At 54.7% G+C, this 20,397-nt stretch overlaps 3 protein-coding genes across 3 annotated transcripts; 1 reads left to right on the forward strand and 2 right to left on the reverse strand.

The window, feature by feature from the left end:
* Positions 1 to 3,329: 3,329 nt before the first annotated feature.
* On the forward strand, positions 3,330 to 3,721 carry UV8b_03980 (uncharacterized protein; the record flags this gene model as incomplete). Its single annotated transcript, XM_043141478.1, has 3 exons — positions 3,330 to 3,359; positions 3,440 to 3,459; positions 3,553 to 3,721. 3 exons carry the CDS (start codon positions 3,330 to 3,332, stop codon positions 3,719 to 3,721), a joined length of 219 nt encoding a protein of 72 aa, XP_042997412.1.
* A 1,404-nt stretch (positions 3,722 to 5,125) lies between these two features.
* UV8b_03981 (uncharacterized protein) lies at positions 5,126 to 9,412 on the reverse strand (the record flags this gene model as incomplete). The annotated part of the gene is made up of 4 exons (XM_043141479.1): positions 5,126 to 5,575; positions 5,675 to 8,271; positions 8,347 to 8,379; positions 8,572 to 9,412. 4 exons carry the CDS (start codon positions 9,410 to 9,412, stop codon positions 5,126 to 5,128), a joined length of 3,921 nt encoding a protein of 1,306 aa, XP_042997413.1.
* A 5,065-nt stretch (positions 9,413 to 14,477) lies between these two features.
* UV8b_03982 (uncharacterized protein) lies at positions 14,478 to 18,762 on the reverse strand (the record flags this gene model as incomplete). Its single annotated transcript, XM_043141480.1, has 3 exons — positions 14,478 to 15,413; positions 15,494 to 16,075; positions 16,153 to 18,762. 3 exons carry the CDS (start codon positions 18,760 to 18,762, stop codon positions 14,478 to 14,480), a joined length of 4,128 nt encoding a protein of 1,375 aa, XP_042997414.1.
* Positions 18,763 to 20,397: the final 1,635 nt, after the last annotated feature.

Raw genomic sequence — 20,397 nt, forward strand, 5'->3', positions numbered from 1 at the left:
TTCTGCTTCTTCTTTATACGGGATAGTGAGAGGTGCATATGCCTTCCTCTTTCAGTAGCACCACTCGCCTCGTCACTATCGTCACTATCGTCACCTACGGCTCCCGAGCTTACGGCTTTACGCCTCTTATCGCCGAGTTAGCCGTCCGCCAGATCTATACGCGCGCAAGGTGCGCAAGACGCCTCTCGACTGCTCTGGCTTGGAGCCATCGCTAGGACGGACGCCACCTCTCTTCCACGTCTGCGCGCGGACGAAGCCAGTAACGGCGCTCCCGAATACTTCCGTCTCGTCAGATAGGCCCGAAGACGAGAAACCATATCGGAAGCCATCGGCAAGATCGCACCTATCTGACGTAAGGCATATAAAAGCGCTGCGATAATATAGTGCTAGGTCTCTAGGGAAAGAAAGACGAACCAGGCTCAGCGTTAATACTAGACCTACCGCTGCTGGCGTTGGTTTGAAAGCCTAGCCGCGGTCATTATGTCGCCCTTGGATGGATGGATACTAGGAGCGTCAAGGGGTTCTGATTTCCTAGACGACGAGTATTAACTCGGCGGATACTCGGGGCGAGTGGGAAAGAAGGGTGAAGAAGCTGGGCATGGGATGCTATATGCGGGCGCCCAGCCCAATCTCGATTCCGCGGCGATAAGGCGAGATGGGCTTATGAATTAGAGATCTCGACAGGCGGACGGGGCAAGAGCCTAAGACGGGAAGGGAAACACAAGGAGAGAAAAAACGGGGGGAGCGGGGCATTACCTATTATCGTAGCCTCTCGGCAAAGCCCAGGCCCAGCTCGACTTTGGCTCGTTGAAGAAAGAGTCTTTAGACCTTGGCCTGGATTCTAGGATTCTCTCTCCCCCATCTGGACGTGCCGCATGCTCCTTTTTTTTTTTTTTTGTTTGAAAAATCCCCATCGACCAATCGAGGATCGACAAGTTGGGGCGCTTCAAGAAGCAGCACACTCATGCATCACCGCCGATCCTGGACAGCAGCGGCGGAAAAGGGAAAAGGGCGGCCTTGGCTTTCCTTGACAAGTACGGACGTAGTCGATGGGAGGGGAAATGCGTTTCCTCGGCCTCGACCGTTTTGCGCGCAGCCAGCCCATTCATCTGTCAGTTTTTTCTGCTCGACGCCATTTTCATTTTCGCAGGAGCCAGGCAGGACTCTTGGGTGATTGATTGGTTGCTTGCGGTATCGCCTGGCACATGGCAGAGTTGACAGCAACTACGGAGTACCAGACGTACCAGACCAGCATAGACCGCTGCTCCGTCCAGTCGGCAACATGAACCAGGCGGCAGCACCCCAGCCCGCTGCCCCTTGCCGGGTACAGGTACTCACTCACTGTACGGAGTACTCCGTACTCACTCGGTGGGCCAGGCGTCCCGCTTATGACTGGTCTATACTGTTGACAGGCTCGTCGCCAGCGTGTCGGTAAATCCACCCCGAGTTGTCGAGTTGTCGCAAGCATTGACAAGACACAGGGTGGGCAGAGGATGGATGCACTGATACAGGCTGCCATGCTGCCACCCGCCAGACCAGCTCGCCCGTCCTCTCTGTTTGCGAAACAAACAGCGCGGCCCATCATGTACAAAAACGACAAAAAACGACAAAAAACGACAAAAACGACAAAAAGGACAAAAACCCCTGATCCATGCCCCTCTCAAATGTCAAATTCGACGGCAGCTGGCCCAGCTGCCATTGGGCTGCCTTTGCGCTTCCCTCCCGCCTGATTGGTCCGCCAGCGACGGAGGATTCGCCGTGCCGCCCTAAAAACAAAAAAAAAAACGAAACAAAACAAAAAAAACCGTGCGGCGGCGGCATGGGGCACCCAACGAACAGGCCATGGCGGCGCCCTTTTCTTTTCTTCTTTTTTCTTTTTTTCTTTCCCTTTTCCTCCTTGCTTTTCCCTTTTCCCTTTTTTTTTTCTTCATTTTTCTTCTTTTTCTTTCTTATTTCCCCCCCCTCCTCCCTACAAACGGGGGCGTTGGGAGCAAATAACAAAATGCAGCCCCGTCACGTAATGGGCGCCGGTCGAGAAAAATAATGTCCAATTCCGCCCCAGCCTCGACGGAACCCCATGCACGGCTCTTCCGTTCTCCTCTGGCCTTTCTCTTTTACTTCCAGCTGGTCTGGTTGGCGCGCCGGCACCGGGGAAAGCTCCGTCGCGTGACACGGGGGTTCCATCAGAAACAGGCAACCACGAACTTCCGTACTCTGTAGGGAAATTAAGTTGTATTTTTCTTTAACAAAACTGACAAGCTGCCACTGAAAGGAAAAACAAGATGAAAATGGAGCGGCAACACAAGCATGACGAGGAGCCTTGGGTCGTCTGGACCAGACGCTCTTTCGAAGAGGACCAGACATATGCAGCCGCTGGTTTCCGGTGCCCACGCCTAGCGCTACGGGCTACGGGCTACGGGCTGCGGGCGGCGGGCTGCGGGCTGCAGCAGCCGCGGTGGAAATTGCGGCCCCAGGAAAAGCTTGCTCGGCCGAGGAAACAATCCAGGCACGAGGAAACAACGCTGCGCCAGCCACGGGACGGCCGCGCAGTCAGTCAATGCAAGTTTGCACTGCACACACGGCGGTGGGACACGTTGCTTTAAAGTTTTGCCCAAATCGGCCGCCCCTCCCCTCCCCCCTTCGGCTGACCAATCGAAAACGCAGCGGGGCCCATAAGAAATCAACTCTCTCTGAAGAAAAAAATGAAAGGAAAAAAAGGGAAAAAAAAAAAGGAAAAATAGGGGGGGAAAAACCGCCCCCCGAAATTCTTTGACTGGGTTATAGCAGGTGCAGCTTTGTAACAGACCAGGGTTTAAGCCAATAGAAAACTAGTATATCGGCAGACTTGGAATTACGTGCTAGTACGGAGTACATTTGGTAGGTGGTACAAGTACCGGCCATTTCTAGAAGTTGCAAGGAGCTACAGTCGCACTTGCTCACCCGTAGGATACGTAAAGCGCCACAAGGCTATGTCTACCACGATAGGCTGTGCAGTTTAGCAGCATTTAAAAACGGACGAAAAACGCGGCGTCATCCGTAGCATTACGCTTGAGATTTTTACTTTATCTGCTTCATCAGAAATGCCGGAATTTTCAGTGTAAAGGACCTTGGTTTTGGCGGCTGGGCCCGGGCCCGTCGCCAAGGAGGTGCCCAGTACCAGAAGGTACCTAGGCAGATACCTCTCCGCAAAAGTGGGTCCCGTACCGAAGCTGCCCCTCAACCACAGCCAAAGGGGATACAGAGAGAGGCACGTCGTCAGCCCCTTCAACCAGAACCAACTTCTTCAACGCTGTTCATCGCATCACGCATCACGCATCACGTGAAACACCATGCCGCAGGACACGGAACATCTCGCACAGGTGAGCTTCACAGCCCCGGGGCCTGGCTTCCACACACACACCCACCCACCCCCCCGCACACGCAGTCTAACGGGCGCCAGGCACTCCGCGAGCTGGCAAAGTACGCAAGTCCCCCCGATTTGATGCCCCCCCCCTCTCCCCCTCTCCCTCCCCGAACTGGACGGTTTTGAGTAACGCGGCGCGCGCGACGCAGGGGCGAGCAGGCCGCCGCGCGGCTGGAGACGAGCCTGGCCGCCCTCGAGGACAAGCTCGATGCCATGCTGGCTGCGGTGGAGGGCCGGCCTGCGGGGGGGGAGGCCGTGCAGCAGGCCGGTCGGGGCGACGGCGAGGTGGGCCGCGAGGGGGGGCGGGTGAGTGAATGATGCGGGGTGACGCCTGGGCGTGGTGCCGCCGGGGCGTCTGGGCGGCCGGCGAGGCTATTCATGCGCCGGGGCGACGGGACATGGTTCGCGGGCTGGGCGTTTCGCGTTGGGCGGCCGGACTCTGGATCAGCGGGATGCCATGTGCGTGCCGTGCTGTTGAAAGACGATGCCGTGTTGGTGGTGTTGGTGCTCGCTAATCAAGGCGTTTCGAGTAGAAGGCGTGTGTCGCTGGAATGACTTGCAACTAGAAAAGCGTTCAACTATGAAGCACGTCAACTTGAAAGGCATTTCAACTATAAACCATGTCCTGAAAAGGCATGTCAACTGGATAGGCATTTCAACCATAAACCATGTCAACTGCAAAGGCATTTCGGCTCAAAAGGCATTTCAATCGAAAAGGCACTCTCCTATAAGACTCTCCAAACCTTGCCGCGCGAAATGATGAAACGACAACCACCCTTCTCCCTTCCGAGTGAATGATCCAAACAGCGAAAAACTACACGGAGCCAAGGGGAGAAATGCGCCAAAACCAAACCAGTAAAGTCCATTCCTACATCCGTGCTGAGCAAAGCAAGAACGAAGGAAGGATGCAAAGAAAGGAAAAGTCAAGCTCTAAAACGAAAAAGTAAACGGTCAAGTCAAGCCACCCGTTCCAAGAGGCATCACGTCCAGCATCACGTCCAGCATCACGTGCAGCGTCACATCCAGCATTACGTCCAGCATCATATCCAGCATTATTATGTCCAGCATCACGTCTAGCATCACGTCCACATCACGTCCACATCACGTCCACATCACGTCCACATCACGTCCACATCACGTCCACATCACGTCCAGCATCGCGTATGCATCACACACATGATATACACCAAGATGGAATCATATATATCCCCGGAATGCAGCCCTAGCTGATATATCTGTAAACTGAAACAACTCAACTCGGCCAAAACAACCCGTTCCCTGGACAAAAACAAAAGACAAAGAAAAAAAAATCCCCCGTGTAAAATACAACCAACAAATGTCACCGCAGGGCCGTTGCAAAGCATTCGCGAGCAATTTCATCATCTTTTTCTTCATTTTTTTTGGAAAAAAAGAAGAGAAAATTTTTTCGCTGCGGGCAAAATCAAGAAACCAGGTCTGCTCCTGCCATCCTGTCGCATGGAGAGGAGCTCCGACGGTTGACGCTGAGATGCCAAGGATGAAAAAAAAAAAAAAAAAGTCGTCATGAATGCCCCTTCCAGGTTGTAAATCCTGGGGTGCTTGAAAACCACGTAAATGCGCGCACGTCAAAAAGAATCGTCAAGTGTCCTCCCCGAGGCCGAGGCCATGCACCGAAATAAAGGCCCCATCACCGGCCTTCACCGGCCTTCACCGCCATCATCAGCCATCGCCCTCTAAGCACCATTACCCTGAGATGCTCCGCATTTCCGAGAGGTCGCGTCGCTGCCGGGCCCAGTGGTCCTCCTCTTCGGCAGCCAGTGCTGGCGGGCTTGCGGCCGCCTCCTGGCTCTGCAGCGGCTCGCGGCTGGTCATGGCCCGGCTCTCCAAGGCCGGACGCAGGAAACCTTGGCTCGCCGCCACCTTGTGGTTCCTCGACTTTGCGTCAGCTTGGATGGCCAACTCCCGCTCCCTGTTCTTCTCCAACAAGGGACCACCTAGCGTGGCGCACTTCAGTATCGTCTGGATAAGGTGATTTTGTTGCAATGGCTTCGACAGGTACTCGTCCATTTGAGCCTGGATACATTTTTCTCGGTCGCCCATCATGGCGTGAGCCGTAAGCGCAATGATAGGAGTTCGGTGCGTGCCCATTCCTCGCTCGTACTCGCGAATCTTGCCAGTAGCTTCGAACCCTCCCTATGGTGTCTTGATTAGCTTCCACGTCATGCCGCACCAAAGACGCGGAAAAAAAGAAAGAAAGATTGAAACAAGACGGAAAATAAGAGAAAAACCTACCATGATGGGCATCTGAACATCCATCAAAATCACGTCAAATTTCTTCTCCTTGACCGCCTCCACAGCCTCCCAGCCATTGCCAACGACGGTAACCACGTGGTGATACTTTTCGAGAATCTTGACCGCCAGTCGCTGGTTCACAGTGTTGTCTTCGGCCAGGAGAATCTCCAAAGACTTGGTGTTGTCCGCCAAGGACGGCGTGGCCCTGTTCTCGAGAGCTGGAATCATGCCATTTCCAAGGTCTATGAGCGTGCAAGGGGTTGTCATGTACGACGTGATGCCCAGATCCAGACATGACTTGAGACTGACGTGGACGATTGGGGCCAAGAGGACAATGGGGAGATACTTGAAGTCGTCGACGGCTCTCAGCCTCCTTGCCGTGTCAATAGAGTCGACAATGATGGCGTCGTAAGGAAGAGCACCGCTGCCAGCCTTGAGCCTGGTGAGGGCGGAGCTCTTCTCCGAGTCAACCACCACGGGGTGCAGGCCGATTTGCTCCAGCATCTCCTTGATGTCCGATCCCGAGCTCGACTGAGCCTTGTCGACAAACAAGACTTGGTGACCTCGGTAAGGCTTGAGCTGTTTGAGGATGCCTTCTGTGCCGCCCGCCGCGAGCCGAACTCGGCAGGTAAAGTGGAACTGGCTGCCCTTGCCGGCCTCGCTGAGCACCCACAGGTCACCGCCCATGAGGTTGACCAGACGCTTTGAAATCGACAGACCTAGGCCGGTACCTCCAAACTTGCGCGTCATGGAGCCGTCGGCTTGCTGGAAGGTGTCGAAAATGAGGCTCAGCTTGTCCTTTGCTATGCCAATGCCCGTGTCCTCCACCACAAACTGAATTGCGTACTCGCCCTCGCCGACTTCTTCCTGCTTGTCTCGTTCCTTGATGGTGAGGCTGACCTCGCCATGCTCGGTGAATTTGATGGCGTTGCCGACGAGGTTGAGGATGATTTGCCTGAGGCGGAACGAGTCGCCAATGACGTGGTCGGGAACGGAGCTGTCGACCTTGTAGGTAAGGTCCAAGAACTTCTCGTTGGCCTTTACGGCCAGCGTCTTGAGGGCGTTGAAGACGGTTCCTCGCAGGGTATACGGTATCTCCTCAACCACCATTCTCCTGGCCTCAATCTTTGACAGATCCAAAATGTCGTCGATGATGGTCAGCAAGCTATTCGCAAGATTGTTGACAATGTTGAGCATCTCTCGCTGGTACTGGGTCAGGTCGGTATCGAGCGTCAGCTGGGTCATGCCGATGATGCCGTTCATGGGCGTTCGGATCTCGTGCGACATGTTGGCCAAGAACTCGGACTTCGTCTTGTTGGCGAGCTCGGCAGCCTCCCTGGCCTGCGTGTTTCGCTGGATGCTGTCTCGCAGGTTCGAAATCATCTGGTTGATCTTTCGCTTGAGCTCGTCCATCTCACCAGAGGCCTCGACGTCGACGAGCTTGGTAAAGTCTCCGTCAGTGGCCAGGTTGGTGATGTCGGAAAAGGCTCGCACTTGGGTCGTCAAGTTGCTGGCCATGGTATTGACATCCGTCGTGATTTCCTTCCATCGCCCGTTCAGGCCGGCAACATCGGCTTGGGCGCCCATCTTCCCATCGACGCCGACGTCCTTTGCGACGCGCTGCACCTCGTAGCAGAAGCTCGACAGACGTGACACCATGTTGTTGATTGTCTCCTTCAGAACCTGTATTTCGCCATTGGCCTCGACATCGATTGTCTGGCTCATGTCTCCGTTCGCAATGGCCTGCGTGACGGCGGAAATGCTCCGGACCTGAACGGTGAGGTTGGAGGCCATGGTGTTGACGTTTTCGGTAAGGTCCTTCCATTTGCCCTCGACGTTGGCGACTTGAGCTTGGCCGCCCAGGGTTCCGTCCGTGCCGACCTCTCTGGCCACCTTGCTGACTTCCACGGCAAAGGTGCCCAGGCGGTCCACCATCTGATTGATGGTGTTTTTGAGTTCCAGAATCTCCCCCTTGACCTCGACGCCAATCTTCTTGGTCAAATCACCCTTGGCGACAGCCGTGGTGACTTTTGCAATCTCTCGCACTTGTGTCGTCAGGTTCATGGCCATGCCGTTGACGTTTTCAGTCAGGTCTCTCCAAGTTCCCTCAACATCATGAACGGTGGCTTGGCCACCAAGTCGACCCTCGGTCCCGACCTCTCTGGCAATTTTTGTCACCTCCCTGGCGAATTGCGACAGTTGGTCCACCATGGAGTTGATTGTCGACTTGAGCTCAAAAATTTCTCCTCTGCAGTCTGCCTGAACCTTTTGGGTGAGATCACCCTTGGCGACAGCTGTCGTGACCTTGATAATGTCTCGCACCTGAGTCGTCAAATTGTTGGCCATGGCGTTCACGTTCACCGTCAAGTCGTTCCACATGCCCTGCACGCCGCCAACATCGGCTTGCCCACCAAGAATGCCTTCGGTGCCGACATCCCTTGCCACTCGAGTAACTTCCGACGCAAATGTTCGAAGCTGATCCACCATGGTATTGATAGTTTGCTGAAGTTGCAGAATTTCCCCCCTGGCTGGTCGTTCAATCTTCTTTGTCAAGTCGCCGTGCGCAACGGCTGTTGTGACGGAGGCAATTTCGCGCACTTGGGGAGCATTAGTGGCCACTCTTCATAAATCTCTGCCATGTGGTGGTGGGCGAATTCTGGATTGACACTTACCCTGGTCGGTGAGATTCTGGGCCATCACGTTCACTATAACCACACATAAGGGTTAGCATTGCAAAGGTGGGAAAAGGGGAAAAGTTCAAGTCGCAATATAGGTGAAGAGAGACATTTGAATGGGGAAAGGAGGGGAGACGAAACAGTTTTTTGAAGCCAGAGGGGGAAAAAAAAAACACAAAAACACAAAAACACACAAAGATTTCCAATGGGGGCCAGCCATACCATTATCAGTCAGTTCCTTCCACGTGCCGTCGACACCACCGATACGAGCTTGGCCACCAAGCAAACCTTCAGTACCGACTTCGCGGGCCACCCGTGATACTTCGCTGGCAAAGATCTGCAACTGGTCCATCATTGCATTGATTGTTCGTTTGAAAGTGGTGATTTCTGGGTCCATCTCAACCGTGTTCATGCGGACCTTCATCGTCAGGTCACCTCGGGCTACGGCGGTGACGATTTCACCAATCTCTCGAAGCGCTTTCTGGAAAGCCTCATTGGCCTTTTGATGCTTCCAAAGCTCGCGTTCAAGAGTAGCCACGCGTTCTTGCTCAAGCATGGCGAGAGCTCGCTCCTGCAACTCCTTCTGCTCGAGGAGTTGGGCGTTGACGCCGGCCAGCTCCTGCCGTTGGCTATCGAGGAGCTTGGACTGGTCGTCTACATGTTCTCGCAGTCCTTCCAGGGCTTCCTTGGTCAGCTGGCGAGGCAAAAGATTCGGACTGTCCAAGCTACCTTGATGGGCGTGGGTCAGTTTCGATTTCGAGACTGCCCCCCGACTGGCCGCCGGCGAGGCGTCATGACCGAAGAGGGTGTCGTTGACTTCATTCGGTGTTTCGGGGAGGACAGGGGTGCGCGACGCACATGCTCTGCTCTCAAGCTGTCCAACTCGGAGAATGAGCTTCTGAAGCTCAACCTCCAACGATCGTTTGGCGGCCGTCTCGGGGCCTGGCAGGGTAACTCGAGACGCTATTGCCGTAGACGCCGCTGGGCACGACTTGGGGCTGACGGCGAGAGAGGCAACAACCTCGGTCACCGCCACCAACATGGAGTCGTCAAGGACGACCATGTCGACGACAGCTAGCGACTGCACCAGGAGCAGTCAGTCAGGCGTGGGGAGAGGGGCTGACTATCCGGATGATTTGATTTTCTGAATGATGGAGAGTGGTAAAAGGACGAAAGTGGCGCGGCGAGAGATTCGCGTCGCGGCGAGGTATAGCGATACGGCTGGCCGAGGAGAAAGGCGGTCGGTATTCGGAAATGGGTTGCTCGAGAGTTCGATCGAAAGCCAGCTTCGGGTGTATTCAGATCCTCGGCAGCCAGGCCAGCATCATTTCCCAGTGAAAAAGAGTGATGAGAGTAGTCTCTCCGCCACGAAACAAAAGCAAAAAAAAAAAAAAAAAAAAAAAAAAAAAAAAAAAAAAAAAAAAAAAAAACCAGACTACAGACACTGTGGGTCGCGCCGCCAAGACGAAGGGAAACCTCGTGAAGGCAGGGCGATGAAGGAAAATGAAACGCGGGGCAAAAGAAAGAGAAAAAAAAAAAAAAAGGGGAAGGGGTGGTTGCAGGTCGATAATTCGAGAATTGATTCTTCGCAGCCTTGCGCTTCAAAGCCAGCGACTAGAGTGGGTGAAATGCAGCAAGAAGATGATGGACGAGAAGTTTTGGCACTGGGCAGAGAAAGGGTGCTGGGACAAGATGGCATACGAGCGGCTAACTATGGTGACTCGTGGGTATGGAGCCAGGACTAGGACTTGTAGGGGAAGAGGCACGAGCAGCGAGCCACGAGAGGCGGGGAGGTGGCGGGGGGGAAGGGGGGGGGGCGGCAGGCGCTAGTGCGGGGGGCCAACGTTGAATTGTTCAAAATCGACCGCCGCCCCGCTGGGAGGTGGTAGTGGTGGTAGTGGTGGTGGTGGTGGTGGTGGGTGGTAATGGTGGTGTGGTGCTCGTGGGCCGGGTGGAAGAATTAGAATTGGCGCAGGGGCGGGGAGGCGTCATGGGAAAGACGACCTGCAAGTTGTCTGGTAGCCTGTACCTACCAGACCTTGGCTACCTCAGGTACCAAGGAGACTACCAGGAGGTACCTGCTGACCTCCTGCTTGAGGGCCCCCAGGTCACCTTCATGTTGGAATCTTGGACAGGCATCACGGGGCAGCGGCGCTGATAAGAGGCCCTGGCGCTGACCTGGCTCACGGCTTTCCTGTTATGGGCTAGGTTTCGTGAACCGGCCTGGCGCGTTCCCTTGTGCGGGCTGTCCCTGCGAAGGCGCTACATATAGCTAGGTACCTGGTACCTGATGCCCGAGACGTGCCGAACGAGTACCAGGTACTAGTCAACTTCACCCTGGCTGGATCCCCATTTTCCGTGCCAGGGGGGTGGGGGGTGGGGGGGGGGAGTGTTTGCTGTGTGCACTGTGCAAATAGATGGCATCTTTAATGCTATTTCCGCTTTTCGACCATTTGTGCATGCGTGGGGGAGCGGGTGGAAAGCAGTTTGGCGAGTACATATCAAGGCACCTAGAGGTAGTCGGAGTAAGCCGCGTTGCACATGTGTTGCTGATGATATCGCAGTATCCGTACGTGTATGAAGTGAAGCCCAATAAAGCCGCACCTGGGCTGGCGTCGCATCTTAGTGCATCTCATGTACTGTGTACCATGTGTTATGTACCGTGGGCGCAGGACAATAGTAGGACATGAAGCCAAAAGATTGCTTCACCGAGGTCGAACAGCGCAATTCATGTTCCTTACTAAGAAGCTGCCTGGCTGGCCAGGACTTTCCCTTCCAGATTGGGGAAAAAAAAAAAAAAAAAAAAAAAAAAACCCAGCTACGCAGCCACAGCCAAAAAGATTTCAGGGATAGCATCTGGCAAACAAAAAAAAATTTCTTTTCTTTTCTTTTCCCCTTCCGCTCGAGTAGGCATCCTTGTTTCTTGACCGGACGCAGCCGATGGGGGAGGAGGAAATGCGACGGGCAATAACCCTCGCTGCCGCTACAAAAGGACGAACAACGCGGCCATATGCGGGAGACGGACGGATGCAAAGATGGGCAAGGCGGACGGCGAGCAGGACCGAGTCATTTCGCCACTGCCAGAGCCGACGTCCACGTTGTACGGGACGGGGTACTCCGTACGTTGTGACCGTCAATGTCAATGGGCGTCAAGTGAAGCCAACAAACACCGACTGGCTGAGGAAAGCAAATCGGGATCGCACATGGCCCAGTGCATGCGCCGCTGAAACCTGCTGTCCCCATCAACTCGCCGAGCGACGGCCTTGTTCAAAAGGTCCCGAGTCCGAATTCCATACATACATACATACATACATACATACAAACATACCATGTGGCCGTCGTAACCTGCGACGTTGGTGCCTGCGCCGGGGCAAGACGGCCCTCGAAACTGACTCGGAGCAAGGCCTTTTCTTACTCTCGACTTTCTCTCTCTCTCTCTCTCTCCCTTTTGTTTTTATTTTTATTTTCATTTTCATTTTCATTTTCATTTTATTTTTCCAACAAGAAACATGATGGCAGCAGCATTCCGATGCATTCCGCCAGCGCATGGACAACTGTCCTCGGCCCATGGATAGGAAAGGAGAAACAAGATTTTGACGACGACAGTAAAAATGGCAACTGGCCTCCATTTTATTTTTTTCGTGCTTTTTATTCCTTTCCCCCCTGCGTCCAGTCGACGGTCGGCGATGCATAGCTCGCTCGGGTTGGCACTGCGCATGCGCGGGATCAGTTTTTCCCGCGGCTCCGACGGGGTGTGCTCAACGTTTGGATGCGGGCGTGCGGACGCCCCGGGAAATAAAGGGGACGCGAGGCGAGACGAGACGAGACGAGACGAGACGAGACGAGACGAGACGAGACGAGACGAGACGAGACGAGACGAGACGTTCCGGAACGCTCACGCTGACAAGCTGGAATCCGGATCTAATAAACATACGCCATCTGCCAAGGGATACATACCGGGGCTCAGATCGGCATGCCCCCCCTTTCTTGGCGCCGTCATTCTTGCTGACACGATGCATTGGGGGGGGGGGGGGGGGGTACAGGCCAGACCCTTTGGCATCAAAGCCTGGAACAAAAGTACGTTTGTGATGGATGAACAAGCCAGAAACAGACAAGCGAATCGAGGCGGAACGCGGTCGCGATGCATGCTGATGGCGGCGGCGGCCGCCGCGCACCGTGCCGCGCACTGTCCACCGTTCCTTTGCGGAATCCTTCGTAATCCTCATGATGCTCATAATCCTCCTTAGTAAATCTGCGAAAAAGGGGGACACGGAGCATCCGTCGACTGCGCTGGACGATGGGAGGGGCATGATGTCCCTTTGCAGCCCTCTGGCTGGCTAGCCCTCTGGCAAGCCCTCTGGCAAGCCCTCCCGCAGCCCAAGCTACCCATGGCCAAGCCCTGCAATAGCGCGAAGCGAAAGGGGGCATGAGGCAGGGCAGGGGTCTTTAGCGCCAGGGCTTCGGGCTTTGCTCTCGCTCTCGCATCTCACTGGTGCGGTCTGGTGCGTACATGTACATGCTCCGTACACGATACATCAATGTCAACCAACTTCCCCCAAGCTGCTGCGTCGCCAAGAGGCGCCAATCGCGGATTTACCCCACAGTAATCCCTGAGCACGCACGGATACGGAGAGCGGGCTGAGCCAAAAGAAGAAGAAGAAAAAAAAGAGAAAAGAAAAAAAAAACAAAAAAAAAAAAAAACAAAAAAAAAACTGAAGAGACGCCCGTGTCGGGGCTTCTCCGCCGGCGCTGGGGTGAAACCCGCCGGACCGGGGCGAGCATCCTGGCCGCAAACAGTTGACCAGATTGACAATCACCAACATTGCCTGTACGGAGTACTTGTACCGTATTTGACCCAAGGTCTGGTCAAGTGTCTGGCGCCCAAGGTAGCGCGTATATATACATACATACCATTTGATACATACCACCGCTCGCCACCTCCCCACCTGCCCACCTGCCCACCTGCCCACCTGCCCACCTGCGCTGGCGCCTGGATCGTGGGGCCCGTCCGCTGACCAGACATGGCGCAGGGGTCCTGGACCCTGAGATCCATTCGACCTGACCTGACCTGGCCTGACCTGACCATTCCAGTCATTGCTGCTTACATTGAATGTTTTCTTCTTGTTCTTTCCCGCCCAGCACCGACTCGGTACATACATGCATGTTACTTTGCACACACGTACCGACCGTTCCCCCCACGTGGCGAATCGCAGAGGGGTCCAGTCCAGCCAGGCTCCTCCACCTTGGCTTATCGACTGTAGGGGTAGGGATCAACGTCTCGGCCGCCAGCGACTTGCCAGCAGGTACTTGCTTATACATAGCGTCAACCCAGCGGCGGATAAGTAAAAAAAATTAGAAAGAAAAAAAAAAGAAAAAAAAGAAAAAGAAAAAGAGAGACAAGAGAGACGAAAAAAGGTCGCCGGGCGAAAACAGACAGCCCACCTTGGCCGAGGCTCACTGTACATCAATTATATACAATGTATTGCCCATCGGGGCCTTTTAAAGGAGCAAGTCAGACCTGCCGTGCCCACGAGACGGGCGGGAATAAACCACGTAGATTATTGACAGATCCGTGAGCCAGCCCTAGTACACTACTCCCTCCTATTCCTTGTATCGTGTTGCCATTCGCAAGCCCTGCTCGGATCACGACAGTATGCAGCTCTTACACCCCCCATGCGCGCGCAATGGAGCAGTGCCGCTGCGGACCACACGACCTCACACCAAGGGCCTGGCCTGTTGGAAACTCAACCGCTGGATTTTCATACGCTACCGCTACTCGGACAGATCCCAAACGCAGCACCTGCCTCGATACGTCTGCGAAGAGAACGGGGAATCATGCCGAAATCGAGGGCCGGAGAACCATTCCCATCATGTTTGGGGGCCGCGGCCAAGGGGTATCCGATGCAACTCCGACCACGATCCTCGCGAACCGCCCGTTTCAAGGGACGAAGCTGGCTGGCACAAAGAGAAATAGGTAAAAAAAAAGAAAATAATAACAAGGACAAAAGAAAAGAAAAAGGGGGGAGATGAAAAAAAGGGGGAAAAAGGCAAGGGAAAGGGGAAAAAAAGGCACAGGCATGAATTCGGGGCGGCACCATCATCCCTTTGCGTAGCCCGGCCCGTCGCCATCACCGCCTGGGCAAATTGCTCCTCCCGCCCATCTGACCGCCCCCAACACCTCCCGTGTGCCATCCTTGGCTGACGCTGTTCTTCACGATAAGCGCTGCGGCCGCCGTGGCAGCTTGACGCTCTCTCTGCCGATGCCGCTCCTTCAGATAGTGCGCCGCCTCCGGCCTCATCCGCAGAATGCGCAGAATCATGTCGTCGCTGGGATCAGCCTGAGCCTCTCTTCTTTTGGCTTCCTTCTCCTTCCGCATCGTGCCCAGGTTGCGACTCATCATGATGGTCTTGCCGCGCTTGATGGTGCCCATGCTCGCAAAGGCGCCGGCCCCGCCAAACGTCGCGCCCAGCGACGCCGGCGCCGACATGCGGTTCTGCTGCGGTTGCTGCAGCAAGGCCTGCTGCGCCCGCTGCGCTGTTGCCGCTGCCATGCGCTCCGACTCCCGGATGAGGCTGTTGGTGTCCTCAAAGTAGAAAAAGTTGAGCGATGCAAGCTCGTGCCACTTAGGCGACTTGAGCACCTCGGCCGGCACGCCCAGCTGCTCGCCCGAGTGCTCGTCCTTGGCGTTGAAGAAGGCAAAGAGCATCTCCAGCCAATGGTAGACAACGTCCAACTCCTTTCTCGTCAGCGCCCTCTTCGTCGATGGCTTGTCCGAGAGCGGCGGTACCAGCAGGTTTTCGATGGTCATGAGCACCTCCTTCCACAGTCTGGTCATGACCGCAATCATTGTGGCCTCGGTCAGGGTTTGCTTCATGATGGCGAAATTCTCGTCAAAGTACGTAAACAGACGAGTTAGAGCACCTTCGATCTGGCTCGACGTTGCCACGGGCATCGACGACGTCCTCTTCTTCCACAGGCTAGTCACGGAAGCACCGATTCCGCCAGTCCCCAGGAGGCCGCGCAAAGTCTCTCGAGACAAGGTTGCGCTGATTTGTGTGGTGAGCTGCATTCACTGGGTCAGCAACAACTTTTTCATCGACGGATGCAAAAGAAAAAAAGAAAAAAAAAAAAAAAAACCCTTGCCTTGTCGGTAATCTTCCGCACCATGTCTCTCTCCGTTCTTTTGAGGTGACGGAAAGCCTTGCCAAAGTGAAACTGAATATCATCACGTTCTCCTTCCATGCTGACTCTGATGAGGATTCGACCTTGTGAATCCAGTTCTAGCCAGAATTCCCGCGGGAGGTAGTCGCTGAAGTGTACGGGATCCAACTTCAACGACGTACGCCCTACATAATCGTGATCGCCGATCGTGTCGTAGTCCCATACAGTGGCAATGATGTTAACTGGCCCCTGCACTGTAACGTCAAACGATTCATCCCAGCGAGGATTGAGATTCCGGTAAATGATACGGGTCTTGTGGAGCCGCTTCTGATACTCATCGCCAAAGACAACGTATGGGTCGCTGTACCCACTGGGATCACACGGCTTCAGATCCTCAGCCTCCACCACCTTGATCGTGAAGGTGTATTTACTCGGCTTTCGAACCTTCTTCTTGGGACCGTCGAGCCGCTCCAGAAGGGCGGCACAGGCTTCCGCGTTCATGCTTTTTTCCAACTTGTCCAACTCCTGCATGGCATACTCGACGTTGTTCAGCTTCACAAAAGACTATTTTTGGGAGACGTCCGGGTTAGTCCGCTGCGATCCTTTCATCTCCCTCCATTGCTGACCAATCTGCTGCTCACCTCTGGGTAAAATTGAAAGGGCTGGGCCTTCTCCTTGTTGCTCCATGCCTCTTTAGCATACTGCATCCATTTCTCCTGTGTTGACTGATTTTGAGCAGCCAAGTCCTCTGCCGACGGGCGATCCATTTCCTTGGCGAAGCACTGCTCAACAATTTCGCAGTATTGCCCAATGCCAGAACTGATGCTTCGTGCGAGAGCCGTCATGAATCGCGCGTGATGCTCGTCGTTGTCCCACTGCAGGGCAAAGACGGTATCTACAGTCTGGTTGAAAAGCATGAAGACGTCAATAACAGACACGCTATGTCGCTCCGAGTCGAGTGCTATCTGCTCTGGGCTTTGCGTTCGGACGTGGAACTGGTCGTGCTTGATTGCTTGCTCCACAAAATCAGTCATCTTCGCCTCCGCAGTGTGTATCCAGCGCCACACAAAGTCTACAAGGAGGTTCTCAATGTTGAACTCAAACGGGACATTCGAGAGAGACTCCAAATGAATGCGGCGAATCTCGACCAACTCATTGTACAGCTCGAACCCGTCCTGGATGGGTATTTCATGTCCGGCTCCTTTCGCAGTGTTCAAAATGGTCTCAATGATGACGCTGGCGTCCTTTTCAAAACTGGGGAAAATTTCCTGCACCAGGATCGCGAAAGCATCAACTCCCATGATTTCCTTGTTGTTCCTGTAGCGCTTTCGGATCCGTTCGCAGAGCTTCGTCGTCGATTTGCCCAAGCTTATCACGTGGGCAAAGTCCCAATCCTCCTTCTGGGCCGGGATCTCCTTTTGCATAGAATCGCGGTAGACGTCGTTGGCCGTCTGGCAAAGGCCATGGGTCAGGTGCTCTGCAAACTCGGCCGCAGCGCCCGGTCGAGGTGAAAATGTAGGGTCAGCCTCTATGTGTTCCTTGAGAAGAACCATTACCGCTGAGATGTTCGGTGGCTTGGAAGCGTAACACTGCCCCATGAGATCGTACAGCTCCCGCAGCAATGCGTCGTACAAGGTACGAAAAGTTTGCTGGTAAACGGCAAAATCGTGCAATGTCCATCTGCCGGGGTCAATTTCGCTCAGGGACGCTGAGTGGTTTGTAATATGAGGCGCCTTCTTCATTTCCGGTTGCGGTGACTTGACCAACTCGAAAACGGTCTCGAGCTCATCGGACACTATCTCCTGGTCCAAGAATTTTCGAGCCGCTACTTCCAGCAGCGTGATTAACCGCGAGGACTGGGGGACTCGCCATCGCACACAGAGTTCAGTCAGGAGCTCCATTGACTGCTTCGACAAGGGTTGGTAATCCGATGCCGGGTCTGCGTGTAACTGATCATATGTGACGGCATGCTGCAGAATGTACTTGTAAAATTCCCTCGGGTCTGGCGGAATAAAGGTGTATATAGCTTCCTCGACCGCGCGAAGGCCGCCTGCTTCGTTGCCAAGAGATAGATTGGAAAGACTGATGGATGTGTCGAGGGAAAGTGAACTGCCGCCATCTTGTGCAGATATGGCGCGGCTGAGGTCTGCATAGGCCTGGTCATTACTGTACAAAGACTGCGGCCTGCCGGGCAACGATTTCTCCAAGCTAGCTGTCGATCTCTTGGCCAACTCCGGCTTGGCCGTCAAGATGTCCAGCATCATTTGCGAGAGATGGGGTGCCTCGGATTTCTTCCATTCGGAAAAAGCATCCTCAACGTCGAAGTCCTGACTGCAGAGTGCGCCAGCCATGTTGGAGTTGAGCCTGTGCTGGTACGACTTGAGATCTATTAAAGCCGCCTCCTCTGTCCAAGCCTGGCGGTGTTCGTTGATTTCGGACTGCACATCGGACAAGCTCATGCCAAAGATGCTTGCCACGACTTGGACCATTGGCATATCCTTGACATCGTAGCTTAACGGAACCACCACTTCGATGGTCGAACCTCTTTTGTCCTGGCCGTTCTCTACCAGGTTCTGGTCATTGGTCAGGAGCTTATTTTCCAGCGAGCTGAGTCTCGATATGAGCTCAGCCCGATCTCGGTCGTGGCCGTGATTTCGCAAGATGCTGATGTTCAACCTGACAAAGAGGGCCAGATGCCGATCGGGGAGCAACTTCCAGGAGTCGTCGTCTGGCGCCCTGCTCTTTTGAGCCGCCTTGGTAGCAGATGAGTAGAATATGAGAATCAAGGGCTCAAACTTTCTCTCTTTCAGAGTCTTTTGGAAGTCCTTGTCGGAGAAAGCGGTGTATGCCTCGGCGAAGCTGCGTTTGACAGCAGCGTCGTTGAAACCGGGGAGGGATTCGCTGCCTCTAATGACGCCACCAACACGGTCGAGTAGCTGCGAGGCGAAACCGCTGGGCAATTTCAAGCTCGTCGAGCCCCCCGCGATGTATTCTTGGACGAGCTGGACGACGCTCGTGTGCGATCGGGTGATTGGTTTCGGGGCGGGGACATATTGCTTGCGTTTCGCTCGGGGTTGCAGGAGGTAGTGCAGATAGGCGGTGCGAAGAGCAAAGCTTCGAGCCTCTTCATGCTCGACGACAATGTGCTGGTGACGCACCGCCCGCGAGGCTGTTCTACCTCTGAACGAGTCCTTGCTGGCGCTCTTTACGCGGCGACTCGGCGTCCACGATTGCCGCGAGGCAGTCGACATTACGGGGCTTGGTTGGTGATGTCTGTTCTAGACGAGGGTCGACTTGGTGCCCAACGCGATACGAGACACACGCACGATCATGACCAGCAAATACAGAGACCCGGTATCGCAACGCTGATTCGAGCGAACTGGAGGAGGGGCTGAAGAAGAGGAGAATTCGAACAGGATGGCGGCCTTGAGTGACGGAGTGACGGGGGAAGTCGAATCGCTCGAGTCGGTTCACTCCAATCTCCTGGCTTGTCCAGAGGACTCAGCACCGAAACCCTGGTAGTGGCCGGCTCTCTCTGCTCGGTGGAGGAATCGGCCTAGGGAGAGGTGGAGCTCGGGTGGTGGAGAGCAGGCCACTGAATTTGCAGTGAATCTTTGCTGTCGCTCTTTTTCGCAACTATCACCAAGGCGTGAAGGCCGTGATTGACGGGTTGGTGAGAGGACGTCGGCGGAGCTGGAATGGACCAGCCCAGCCACCTTCAGGCTACTGCCGCTGCTGGCAGAGCAAGGAGTACGGAGCAGGTAGACAGACGGTGGGATGCTGCTGACGGTGTGTATAGGCGTCAGTGCTTTGGCTTCCAGAAAAACCCAAAAATAGTCGGCGGCCGTGGTGGTTGTCGCAGGCAGAAATGAAGGGAGACATCTGAAGTGACTCCGACGTCATGCTGAGCCAACCATTTTGGGCCAAATCGACTTTGTCTGTTGGAAAGAATGGGGCGCCATCAAGACGGTCAAGGCCGAGTCTTGTCAAGCCTGGGCTAGGCTTCGTTAGGTCAGGCAGGCAGCCAGGGGCAACCAGGGATGGCGGCACGCCACAAGCAGTGACCCACCCGTCGCAGCGTCAATACCTTTGGGCAAGGTACCTAGGTAAGGTACCTTCGTTGACATGACTGATGTGGTCTGGCAACATGTCACGATGCTGTCAACTGTAGGTCAACGGTACGTAACCATATGTACCTCCCAGCACATCCACTGAGAATGGCCAGTGTGCATGGACGTTTTCAGAGTCGCTGCCACACATAGGCCAAAGAGAGACGAATGGGTCACATGCGACGGCACGGTACAATCTGGAGGCAAATAAAATCATCCAGGCCCTTTTGCCTCGACAATCTTGAAACACGGCAGCGGGGGTAACATGCCGCTGGGCCCGCGTTGTTGTACATGACCAGACAGACCAACAGGTTCCAGGCTGGGTCCTCCTCGGCCCTTCCGGTTGCCTCTTGTCGGGGAACAAGTAACAAGTCGACAACTTGAACGATATTCTGCACGGCTTGCCTTGCCATGCATGACGCGATGACGCGATGACGCTGGCACTGGGGTTTTATTAATCAGACCCAGGCCTCCATCGCGATTCACGACACAAGGGGTGCTTTGTGGCATGCGCATGCCCAGGTTCCCGCGGATGCTTGAGCCTACCACGTCCGTAGGGTTGATGTAATAATCAATTGATGCTTTGCGTCTCGGCATTTGCTTCGTCGGCAATTTTGGTGGGTGCAAGGTGCTACCGCCCAGCCCACTCTTTGCGAGTGCCGGCTTTTCTTCTTTCGACTTGTCTTGACTTGTCATGTGACTTTTTCTTCGTTGCCCAACCTGCCCAACCTGCCCGGACTCTTGGACTCTGGACTCTTGTGCACATGCAGTATCCCG

The sequence above is a fragment of the Ustilaginoidea virens genome, chromosome 3 (genome assembly GCF_000687475.1).
Source record: "Ustilaginoidea virens chromosome 3, complete sequence".
Classification (NCBI taxonomy): domain Eukaryota; kingdom Fungi; phylum Ascomycota; class Sordariomycetes; order Hypocreales; family Clavicipitaceae; genus Ustilaginoidea; species Ustilaginoidea virens.